At 39.3% G+C, this 12,738-nt stretch overlaps 1 protein-coding gene across 1 annotated transcript; it reads right to left on the reverse strand.

Annotated features, from left to right (window-relative positions):
- Positions 1 to 3,744: 3,744 nt before the first annotated feature.
- GDAP1 (ganglioside induced differentiation associated protein 1) lies at positions 3,745 to 12,730 on the reverse strand. Its single transcript, XM_010575872.1, has 5 exons — positions 12,586 to 12,730; positions 11,158 to 11,331; positions 7,450 to 7,544; positions 6,871 to 6,985; positions 3,745 to 4,536 (listed from the first exon to the last, which is right to left on the reverse strand). The coding sequence occupies exons 1-5, from the start codon at positions 12,689 to 12,691 to the stop codon at positions 4,154 to 4,156; spliced, it is 873 nt and encodes a 290-aa protein (XP_010574174.1). The 5' UTR covers positions 12,692 to 12,730; the 3' UTR covers positions 3,745 to 4,153.
- Positions 12,731 to 12,738: the final 8 nt, after the last annotated feature.

Below are 12,738 nucleotides of genomic sequence, written 5' to 3' on the forward strand. Positions count from 1 at the left end.
GTTGAGCATCAGTTAAACAGAGAGATAAAATTAATAAGGAGGCCTCAGTAATAAATAATCTGTCATATGCCTTATTGCAGAGCAGAGTGTGCTCCAGTTAGCTAGATCCACTACTTTTCACCTGCTTTCTGTCTACTGCTCTCTCTAATCCTCACAAATTAGGGCATGCCAATCTGTTCTCTAAACCTTAGTAGCTCCTTGCTCTCATGAAATTAAGACTTAAGTAAAAAATGCCTTTGAAAATGTGATATGCAAAAGTGAGCGTATGGCTATGTGAATCTGGACAAGCTATTTTTACTTGCCATACTTACCTCCCCATTCACTCTTGTTCCTCTTGTCTGTTTAGACATAAGCGCTTCACAGCAAGGGTTCTGTATACTTCTGATTAATGCTAAGATCAAGGCCACCTAAAAGTTGGACCACAGACCATAGGTGTCATAATCTCCTGAAACTCAAGCGCTATCAGCTGTCTACCTGATCCTAGCAGCTCTGCTGACTTTCAAAATATCAAGAGGAAATGTATGCAAGCCTCAAGTACTGTTGTCTATTCCTACACTTAACAAGAAAGAAGACCCAATGCAGACTGCTACAGTGCAAGACAAAAAAAAAAAAGCTTATGGCCAGACTAACACTGGTCAGGGCCCACTGTTTGGTCTCATTAAGGACAATGTCAGTGTGGACACAGCTTACGTGCTTGTCGTGCACCTTACAGAAAGGAGCCCCAGCTTCTGCAGCTCAACAATGTAAGCCAAGAATCAGGGTCACACTGAGAAGGGAAGTGGGGGGTTTTATGGTATGGATTAATTGAAAACACAAAACCTGCTTGTCCTCCTTTAAATGGGTTTTTTACATTATCAAATGACTTCTGTCGAGTCTCATGCATATACAGCTCAGACAACCAAAGAAAACTATCATTGTAACTGTTGTTTCCAGACACATGCAAGACAATCTGCTGAAGTATCAGAGGCTTCTCTCCTTGAATAGCATCAGACTCCTTACAGCAATACTGTGTGATCTTCAAATGTGCTTTGTTTTACTGACACAGAAGACATAAACCAGTCTAAAAAGTGGTCTTAGAATCGATGTTTATTGTGCAGGTCCCACATAGAAAGATATGAAATATATCTGATGCATGATATGAGAGCAAATAGTAAATGAAAAGCAGAAGATTGCTTGTGTATCCAATTGAAATAGTATACAGAGCTACCAGAGCAAAGAAAATAAGCCAGGCTGAAAAGAAACTTTACAAGCACCACACAAAAGCTATCCTGCACAAAGAGCCAAATACAACATATGTGCTTCTAAATCTTATCCTATTTTGAGGAATTTAATCATGGATAAGCCTTTTGCTGCCACCTGTACAGAAATCAATGTTGCACAGAGTACTTCAGGGCAGTGAAAATAAGTAGGCTGTTGAAGTTGAACTAAGACACAAACTAAACCAGGGATCCAAACTTTTCCACAATAAAAAGTTTCATCCACGTTCATTCCTGCAGATGACAAGTTTAACTGCTGTTCAGTAACATTGATTTTAATGTCAAAGATTATTTCAACTTTGCCCTCTTATTTATCCAGTGTAGAAACTACACACAAGCACACGATAGGTATCAGAGAACCAACCTGTAATAGAGCAAAGCAGTCGTTTCAAGAGCTTTTGAGAGACTGCTAGTCTGATGAGGATGCTCACATCCATCTTATGCTGAGATCACAAACATTTTGTTTGTGAACACTAGTGTTTTCCTGCACGTCTCAGAGGCATGCCAAAGTGTAGCCCTGGAGGACCACTGACATCTGGTGGTCACTGCAGTCCTTCCCAACAGTACCTGCAGCTCCAGGCAGGCAAGGAGTGCTAGCTGAAGCGCAGAGATCACTGAGGTTTGGGGGGAAGGAAAACTGCTTCGTCAGTTATTAACCTGTACACTGTTGCCAGTGTGAACTAAACTGGCACACCTCTGGAAATGTAAGTGTTCTTCTCTAGAACTAACACATTAAAAAAAAAAAAAAAAAGAAGAAGGACAAAGTAAAATGTAAATTAATTCTACAGAAAGCTAAGTCATATCTATTGAATTTTACCCTGACTTGATCAGATTATATTTTACAGATGGCCTGACAGAAATACATGCCAGGGAAGCATTAAGTTACAGGCCTTACTCTGTGTTTATTAACTTAGTGGAATTTGTTGGTTACAAGTAAATGCAGATCAACTGCAATATACAAACAACAAACTCAGTTAAAGCTGCCAGCACATTAATAGTATTGTTGGCTTAAACGTACTCTAGAGATAATAAAGCTTTTCTAAATAGAGCACATTTAATTCAACAAGTTCTTGAGAACAACTGGATCATAAAATAGAATTATATAAAACTGTCTTTTTGACAAATGTAAAAAAAAAAGCAGTTTCCTAGGTAAGATGTTTCTTATTACTGAAAAGGAGCACTGAGATTTCGGTCTTCTTTTGCTAGACAACTAGCACAATATTAAATTATAAGCAGGAGTATTCAACAATTTTATCCATTTTGGTATCTGCTAGATGGTGAGACTGCCCAGACAGAAACTGCCTTAGTTCTCTCCAGCAAACCTGAGAGAGGATCTTCTTGATGCTCAAAAGCAATTGTGCAGAGAGACCACAGCCACCAGCACTGGATCTAAAATGTACTTAGGCCTGTTAGCACTGGTTGTTGATAGACAAACATTTAAAGCTATGTTTTGCTTGTTGCAGTTATCTACAACTTATAAACAAAACTCTGAGGCTTTCAGATATTCATCAAGAATACAAAAATCTTACTGAACTGTCATGAGAATTTTCATCCCTTCCCAATTGCTTTCTTGCTGCAAAATGATTCAAAGTCTACTTTCAGGTAAGTGTGCATTTCTCATTGAAACAGAAGCTCAGTTCAAACCTAATAAAACTCTCAGCATCTGCTGAGTAGTGGAAAGCAATCAAAGTGTTTTTCTACACCTTTCCTACATACTACAAGAGTGCAGCTTTGCAAAAAATCTGCAGTACAAATCATCTGTCTCTGAACTGACCTACATTTTTCACTTACCACCAATATGACACCTCTCCATAAGTAAACAGATTGCTAAATTACAGTTTCACTTTCAATCTAGGCTACCTAACCAGACTGAGAGTGAACTATTTTAAATTATTTTTCCAAAATGCATTATTGTGCATACTTTTTCTAGTTGGCTATGGCACATTGTGGGCAAACATAGAGGCACATGCAATTGCTAACATAGCCAAGTAGTGCGCAAAAAATAGCCAGTGCTCAGAGTGGAAACAAGAAAGGGTACATGGGACACTAATATGGAGACAACCGTATCAAGCCACCCCAATGAAAGCAGGAAATTTGCGCTGAGATAGTTCAGTTTAACCCAGCCAGGGCTTGTGGCTGAGCTAGGTACCTGGCTGGGTCAAAGGCTACCCAAAAGGCTTTCATAAGAAAAGTGTCAGGTTTTTCACTCCCATTTGTATTTCAGCAGAAGTCTAGCATCTGTTGACCGCTGATGCCTATGGAGAATTTCACTCATGGGGCCCACAAGCCATTGATGTCCATATGTGCTTCAGGTCCCTTCCTGTACTGCTGCATGAACATACAGTGACTAAAGTGGCTCCACAAGACTACTTTTTAACACATTCCTGTAGGTCCAACTACAAATCAATAGACATTAATCAGTAGAGACACTCACTCCCATACACAACAGGCGCAGAGCCTATGTTCCACTTAAATCCTACTCCGAGCATTTGAAGTAAGTGCTATTTTCAGTATTTCAACAATGCTGATTTCTGCACAGTAATGTATTTCACCCACAGTGAAAAGCTGTCACATTGCTGCATATCTATTAAATAAAAGCATTATAATTAGGTCAGCTACTGGGTAAAGGAGACAATAACCACTCTAACAAAGCACTGTCACAGCCCTTACAGGTCCTTGTCTGAAAAGCAAGTCTCTTCTTTCCTTTGCTGTCCCCCCAACATATATTTTCCACAAATATCTCAGCATTGCCAATCCAATTATACAACAGCAGGAGACGATTACTGTGTGACAATGTTCTAATTCACAGACATAACCTTTATTTTGTTTATATTTTATTGGGGATATTTTCCTGGAGGGTAGAGATGCCCTCCACTCACCACTAGGGACAGACAGGTCTAAAAATAATTTTGCCTGGTTCTAATCGACAACATCATGTTGGCAAACCTTTTCCGAAGACACATGAAAGCAAGATAACCCATTCCTGCCAGCATGCTGACCAGCAGGGTGGTGCCAAGAACCCTGGGAGCCCTTTTCTTGGCCACACGGAATGCTGTTGGCAGAACAGCCGAGATTAATATATTGTTGACGTGTCCTAAAACTTTGTAAAATGCTTTTCTCTTCAGGACACGCTCATAATAGGCCTCCAAGTTGGGCCGCTTTCCGTTTCCCCAGTTTCTTCTTGCTAATCCCAGAAACTTCAGACGATGTAATGTGACAGCAAGTGATACATCTGCCAGACTGAAGAAATCACCACAGAGCCAAGGCGGATTTTCATCTTCTAAGCAGAGATAAAACACAAACAATTAGGAGCTAATGGAATACAAGCACACGTAGAAGCCTCCATGGGCGAACATTTAGTTTACTGCTATTTCAAAATGCTGTCTAATAAACACCACCAACACCTCAGCTAAGATATGGCTTTAACCAATGAACATTTTACTAATCCCTGTCCATTCTTCACACAATATTGTAAAGTCTTAGGCTTAGCAGCCTGGCCTACATTTGCTGAGGAAAAAAGAGCCACATTTCAGGTTCATAAATTAAAACCCACAGTAAACACTTACTTTCCTCAACTACATTTCTCAAATCTGGATTAAATTAAACAGGAGTGGAAAGGAGGAAGGCAGTTTAGCTTTCACTGAAAATCTACCACTTGCCTGAATTTATCGTCTTGCCTGTGTCACTCAGCTCTACGGCATTCACTCAAGAACTGCTTATTTGCTGGAGACTTTCAAGCCAAAAAGAAACCGATCACATGACTGACCTGCACCAAACACACCAGCTCAGTGTGAAGACTGAGTTTGTCTACCCCTCCTTCCTCTGTGCCTCCTAAGCCCCAAACCATGGGTTTTTTACACTGAGAAGTTTGAGAAGCGATGGATATTCACACTGCCCACCATTAGTCAGGAGCACAGACGGAGACCCGAGGCTCCCTCTCCAGTCAAAGGAAAGAGGTGAATCTTCCTGGGATGGCTCAAAGCAGGCACTGCGAGGCAGCATCACACCTCTAACTTCAGCGATCTGAACCACCATCCGAAAGGGCTGACCTGTATTGACTACACCCAGAGCTTTTGACACCCAGGATATGAAATTTGGTAGTTAGCACAGCTGCCAGCATGAGTACTCTGCTCTAGCCTAGATCTCAAACAGGACTGTGCTGTTCCTTCCTTATTTGCAACCTTTTGCAGTTCTTCCCACACAACAGGCATGCAGAAAGGCTGGCATGAACATTCAGCAGCACCTCTGTGGAAACAGAGAAATTTTGCAATGTCCCTTTCAACTCATTTGCCACCAGAGGAAAGCAACAGTTTGGCACACCGCTGGTACCAGTCCATTTCAACTGGTTATGCAGGTCTGGAAGAAAGGTCTCTGCAGAGAACGAGTGTATCCTATGTTGCTGAAAGGATACCTGGGGCTTCATCCAGTGCATTAAGTAAGAAAGATGATGGAAAGGAAGACCGAAGAAGCTAACGTGTGTGAAGAAAGATGCATGCAGTGGCAGCAACAGTAAGTGAATGAGGGATTTGAGCAGTAGCAAGAGAAGCAGAAGCTGAGAGGTCTACCAGGACCTGGAGAAGCACTGTTCACAAACCTCAAAAATATGAATACCTCAGACAAAATTCCAAGAGGTAGGTAATAGCCATATGTTTTACTAAATCCTGTGATCCCGGCAGTTTTCATAAGCTCATCAATAACGTATCAGTTGACTCCTTGGAAAGGCTATATTTAGCAGAAAAAGCAAAGGGTCTGCTGGAAATGGTGACAGACTTAGTTTGCTGAACAAAATCCTACCATCCTTTGTAAGTTGCAACATTTTCTGTGACTTTCGCTGTTGAGTCAGTAGAAAATTTAACCTAAATTTTCAATTGCTGGTTCAAATCTACTGTTTTGATTGTAACTGATAATTACTACAACAGCTATTTATAGAGCCAAATGCAAAGAGTTATTGATTTGAGCAGATGCAGTTGATATTCACTAATGCTTCATGTAGCTCCCAGTGAAGTCAGAGGAAGGATACCTATTAGCACCATTGGGAGTGGGACCAGACTCTGAATAAGCAGAAAACTAATCCCATTTAAACAAAATTTGACTTTCATTTGGGTGGATTGCAGATAAACACCACTGCTTTCCAAGAGGGCGGGGGGCGGGGTTGCTTAATGATTAGAACACTTACCCAGATTGCTAATTCTGCATCTATCACAATATCAGCACAGTATTTATATAAGATTGTAATAAACCTGTATTAAACATTAAGGTTGTGATCATTATAGTGAACTGAGGCCTACAACTACAACATCAAGAATAACATTCTGTAGTTAAGGTTTTTCTTATTTTGTTGATAAAATACTACAAAATTGTGCAGCTAATTATACTCACTATCCTGGAAATGTGATCAAGCACTCTCATAAGACAGTGAGAACTCACTGACAGCAGCAGTAAACTAAACTAGTATTTAAAACAGTATTGATCCCTTCTGTGATGTTAGATCAGTATATACTAAAAATACCAAATCAGATACATTAAAACCAGTTCTATAATGGTGCTGTCAACAAGTTTACTCAGTCTCCCCAAACATAAGCATCAACAGGATTTAGCAAGAATAATTCCTTACCTGGTGTTTCCTCATTTCGCCGCTGCAATTCAGTCTCAACCTGATCCAAAACTTTTTCCAGTTCATCCAGTATTTTCTTTAGGTATTTTATATTATCATGATCCAGCAGTTTAGACTAAATATATATACAGGTTAGTGTTTTAATCGTTGTAGAGAGTTTATACTTTTATCAGAGAAACCTTTACTTAGATACTACAGTGCTTATTCATATAATGTGATTATTTTCTCCACATAGTCAGTGGGATACCATTTAGATACTGGTAACAATTCAGGTAACAGAAGAAAAACATCAGAGATTCTAGATACTGAGGTTTGCCTCGCCCTGCAGGGTGCTCAACAGCCCAACACCAGCACTGATGTGTACTTACCTTTGAAGTCAGCGGGACCAATTCAATACTTCAGCACACACTAGAAGTGTGTAGCTGATCTGGGGGACAGACTGCTTCATGCCTTGTAGGGTTAAACCACTGCATGACATTACTGGTAATGACAGGTGAAAGAAATGTTTATACCGTGACAGAAAAAATCTCACACTAACAAGCTCATAATAAAGGGGGGGAATACAAAGAGTTTTCTTACTTTAAGGCGCTTCTGTTTTGCTATATAGGCATCTTGAAGGTCTGGATTTTCTTCTGCAAGTTTCTTCAACTCTGATTCTGTGTTACTTATTTGGCCTGATGCAAAAAAACAATGGAATGACATCAGATATCCAAACGTACCCATAATGCAATCCACAGGAACTGATCAACAGCTTGTGTACAAATATCACACTGAAGAAATGAGAAGTGGTACTTCAATTAAGCATCACTGCCAAGTTGGGATTCAAAACCATCACATTTTGGAAAACTTAACTGCTGCATAAATTGACCTCGCCACACCTGCCTATCAGTTTGCAATGAACTAAGTGGTGATCTGCCAGGCAAGAATGAGGAATTCTTGTTAATATTTTTATTTTATTCAGATAAAACCATTTTGCTGCCAAAACCGGTGCTAAATCCATGAAATGCTACTACAAATACCTTAGGTCTCTGATGTTTTTGTACCTCAGCTCCTGGGTTCCTAACACACTTTTCGTGCTGTTAAAGCACAGAGAGGCCCAATACTGAGATTTTCTGTAGGTGACTGTGGGTCACGTGCATAATTCCAAAGCAAAAGCCTATATACCACTGAATATGGAACCAATGTGTTTTCAGTTAGCTAAAATGTGACACCAAAATCCGTCATGTCTTTTGGAAATGTTCACTATGGAGTATATGGATGTTCTAGAAAAACATTCATTACATGACTTAAAGAAGAAATGATGTGAAAAATTTAAGGTAATTTTACTGATTTCTACTATATGTGTAAAGCCTTTTCTCTCCTTAAAATGGGGCTTTGCTTGAAAATGCCATACTTACAGACCTAGAATACCGAAAGATAGTGAATAATAAGTTATTTTCTAAAAATAAATTTTCTAGTAATAAACTAAGAACAAAAGAATAATTACAGGGCATGAATCACCTCTCACTTGTACTTGATAATTAAGATTAATTCCAATTAAGTCTTATAAATTAAACTCATAAAAAATTCTTGCTAGAGAGCAATGAGCTCATTGTTTTATATATTCTTTGTTTCAACCTGACATGACTGTGAAAGCCATCTTTCAACATAGTATATGAAGAACTTGAAGGATGTAATCACACAACTAAAATCTTATATATGCAATTAATTACTTAATTGGATTTGGTACGCATAAACATAATACATGACTCGCTGCTGGCTTATTATATCTAGCACTTTGAAAAAGATCAGCTTTTCAAAGCTGAAAACTAAACCATCTGGGAGAAGTTTGAACAAGCAAAGGAATTGTTTAGGAACATCCATGAGCTATTAAAAAAAATGCCTCAAATCAAGAAAGCAGGCTATGCTTTAAGTATAAAAAGGTAAGAAAACTTCCCAGTTTAGACAAGTAGTAATTTTAGCTCTACCAATATGAATATGTGTGTGTAAACTGACAATTAATACCAACTAGAAGCTAGAGGGGAAAAATACATGCAGACAGCAGAACACAAGACAATGTTGTAAAGTGAACCATAATAAAAGCACTGACTATTACCATGTGAAAACAGAAAAACTATAAATAATGCCTATGAGTAAAGTACAATTGTTCAATAAAGTTATTGTGATCTACATTTGGGGAAAAAACCCAAACACAGATGGTACACTAATATAAGAGAATAATTCATGTTACTTCAGTAAAAAAAAAGAATGCTAATTCCTCTTACTGAAATTACCCATTGTAAATCTCTCCAGATACTTTTCATAAAGAATTTATTTTTAAATAACCACTGATCATTGGAGCAGGAACACTGACTTCTAAATACTTGCAATGCGTAAGAAGTTTCCAGCAAACAGAAAGAAAACCAATTCTGTGCTGATGTTTTATAAAGGATAATTCATGCAACTACAAGGAAAACTAACTGCCTGACTTCACTTCTGACAATGTAATGGCATGGCTAATAAGAGAACTGACTTGCCAAAAATTTTAAGGAGGAGGATAACACAGTCTGTTGAAAACAGAACTTCTCAAACTAACACAGTATCATCTTTTATGATATTATGAATTTAGTAATAGTATAGTTGTATTACATTTCAAAGTCTCTACAGCATTTAACTTTGCTCTATGGAGCATTTTAAAATAAACAAAAAAAATTGCCACGATATAAACCACTGACATTGACAAAAAAAATCAAGAGATCTCAGAACATAACTGGGAGAATCGTACACAGGGAATCATCATTCAGCTGTGTTCTTGGGATTTGATCCTTGTTCTAGAACTATTTTGTTCTTTTGTAATACTTAGAAGGAAACATAAAAGCATTAATTAAAGTTTGCCATGGTACAAAGACTAGAAGGGGCATAAATAAAAAAAAACAAACATGGAAACATGGCACTGATACCCAGTGGTCTGGACTGGTTGATAAATTGGGCCTAAGCAACCAATTGATGTTTCAACAGAGTCCAATGTAAAACATAAATTGTAGCAAAAGATATAGTCCAGAAAAGATACAGGCCACTTTTCTTGGCAAGAGGGCTGTAAGGTTGCAAGCAGTTCTGAAAAGCTAGGCTGAGGTCATGATCCATAACCAGCTGAACAAGGATGCCCAGTGCAGTTCTGTGGCTGAAAGTAACGCTGGAGTCCTTGAACATACATACAGTAAAAAAACCCCAAGAATAAAGAATTAAATATTTATCTCCCTATCTGATACCAAAGTGAACAGAATCTGCTGTCCAGTTCCAGCATCCAAACCGGGGGCGGGGGGGGAGGGGATTTGCCAATCTTTGCCAAGGATTTTTCTTAATATCACTGAATGTTGTTTAAACCAAGTATTTCTGCAAACTACTGGATTTGAAACAGGTGTTCATTTCAGGAGGTTCTCTGTTATAAAGAGGACTGGGCAACATAATCTAGAGTTACTTCTTCTGCCCTCAAAATGTTTTTTCATGGGAAAATGGTATGTTATAAAAGTCCATCAGGTAAAATACCAATCCCAAGAAAGTCAAAAGACATTTTACCATTGATTCTACAAGGCCACCAGTTCATCCTTTATCCTGATTCTATATTGTTGTGTTATTTGGACCCAGGATTTTGGTTTAAATTGTACTTTAACAATTTCCCTTGGTCAGATGAACTCAAGCTATTTACTTCACACCTTTGGTTTTTTTCCTCCCTACCCCCAGCACCAAGTTGACACTACCAAGTTCCTCAGACAAAAAGGGCTTGATGATTCTGTTATAATATATTAGATAAACAGACTCTGTTTCATTGAGGGTAATCTGCATTTGCACCACCTTGAGAGGAAAGCAATTGCTTTAATTTAATAGGTAAACTTATTACAAATTTACAGTCACAAAAAAATGGGTTTCCTTCAGTGTAGTGGTTTGATGTGAGCAGTAATAGAGCTGTTCCCTAGAAATTGCTTTATAGGCATAAAGAGCAAGATCGGAAAATAAAATACTCACAGCTGTCACAGCTGCCATTTTCTGTTATGCACAAGAAGCACATTTTCAATCATTAGGAAAATTAATTCCACAGACACCCCAAAAATGCCACTTCCGCTTTCCCGTTTTCAAATCATAACAGACTACAAAATCAATAAAAAGTATATGCACAAATTATCAAGGGCTGCAACTAAAATTGAAAATCTGCATTCAATATATTCTGCTTAAGGTGCACTGAAGACACAAGATGAATGTAATGCAACATCCTATTAACTGATAAGCATTCAGATCTATACCAGTACATACTACGAATTCTGCTGGTAGCATAGGCTGGAATCATGGAGTCCACTGTTAACTCGGGATGCAGGATGCAGCCATGCGTGTAGGCATCCATAGGCAAGGAGTCTAAAAGCTCTCTATAGTGTTGCACCCTTGGATAATACATGCTCCCTTCTTCCGGCATTAATCTTGGTACTTCCTCTGCAATACAAAAGTTAAAAATAAAGTTAAGAAAAGAAGAACCATGGAATTGACCAAAAGTAGTATTTCCAAAGTAACTTCAGTCATGTCCAATTGGCACTGACAACGCAGCCAGTTAAGAAAGCTTCACTTGCTCCCCACCGTCACTCAACAGTGTTATCACAGCTCAGAGAAATGTATATACACGTACTTAATTTTAAAATGTTTGAATAATTCCAATTCCTATGCAGCAACCCACATAAACACGTATTTAAGAGGCCTTCAAATCAGAAAAACAGATTCAATGTCTATTTTGTAGTTCTAGGAATGGACGACCATGGCACACACCATTTAGCCCTCTCACGGCAGGGCACAACTGAGGTTGTAGTAAGTTGTTATGGCTGAAACATTACAACAGCTGCAATGCTGTAAAAATTACAGTACAGGAATCCTACTCAAAGCATGATTAGAAGTATTCCCGCACACCAATAAGTTTTACCCTGCCCTTGATCTACCTGGGCCCCGACTCCTCATTTGATGAAAACACCAGCATTAAATATGTATTATGTTCACCCAATGATGAAGTTTTCTTCGTGCCTTAGAAATCACAACGCTAAAGCCCTGAAACACAAAATGCTGCCTCTTCACACCTAAAACCACACAGCTTTGCATTTCCTTCAAAAATTGAGGCAGTCTGTTTTCTGGCACTAGAGACATGAAGAATTTCAAAAGCCTGCACGTGATAACTTCCGGGTTCCTTCTTCTTACTTTTTTACCTCTTCACTCCATTTTGGCTACAAAAATAATTTACTCATTCTACTTCCCTTTTCTGCCCAAGATGATTCTGGAATTAGGCATCTTTCGGTTGGTTTTTTGGGGTGCTGGGGTTTTTTTTGCAGAGAAGCAGGACCTGCCCAACAACCGCACTTCTGCAGCTCCCTGTTGAACGGGCTGTTTTTCGTGGCAGTCTCACCACAGGGTTAGCACAGCGCAGCGCTGCCATTGCTGACTTCTCCATCCTTCCCGAAGGGGTAAGGAGGGCAGCGGGGCACGTTTTTACTTGCAGCTGCTTGTAAAGTGCTGGAAGACCTCCAGTTCATTTTAAAGGAACGTGTTCTTACCCCATACCACCAACTACCAGGAGAGCCCATTTACTTGTGAGACTATAAACGTTTTCTGGTCCTCAGCGAACCACCAGGTAGCCACGCGGAGCTGACCCCAACACTGCTGCAGGCTGCGGGGAAGGATTTCACACCGAAACGCCTGTGGGATTACCATCTACAAACGTTGCTTCGAGGTAATCGATAATCTGCGTTGCCTCGCAGATGATGTTTTCCCCATGGATCAGGACGGGTACTTCTCCAGAGGAATTCAAGCGCATGAACCAGGGTTCGTTGTGCTCGCTCAGCGGCAGGGTTTCATATTGGC

This window comes from Haliaeetus leucocephalus, unplaced genomic scaffold (genome assembly GCF_000737465.1).
Source record: "Haliaeetus leucocephalus isolate CR32 unplaced genomic scaffold, Haliaeetus_leucocephalus-4.0 Scaffold506, whole genome shotgun sequence".
NCBI lineage: Eukaryota > Metazoa > Chordata > Aves > Accipitriformes > Accipitridae > Haliaeetus > Haliaeetus leucocephalus.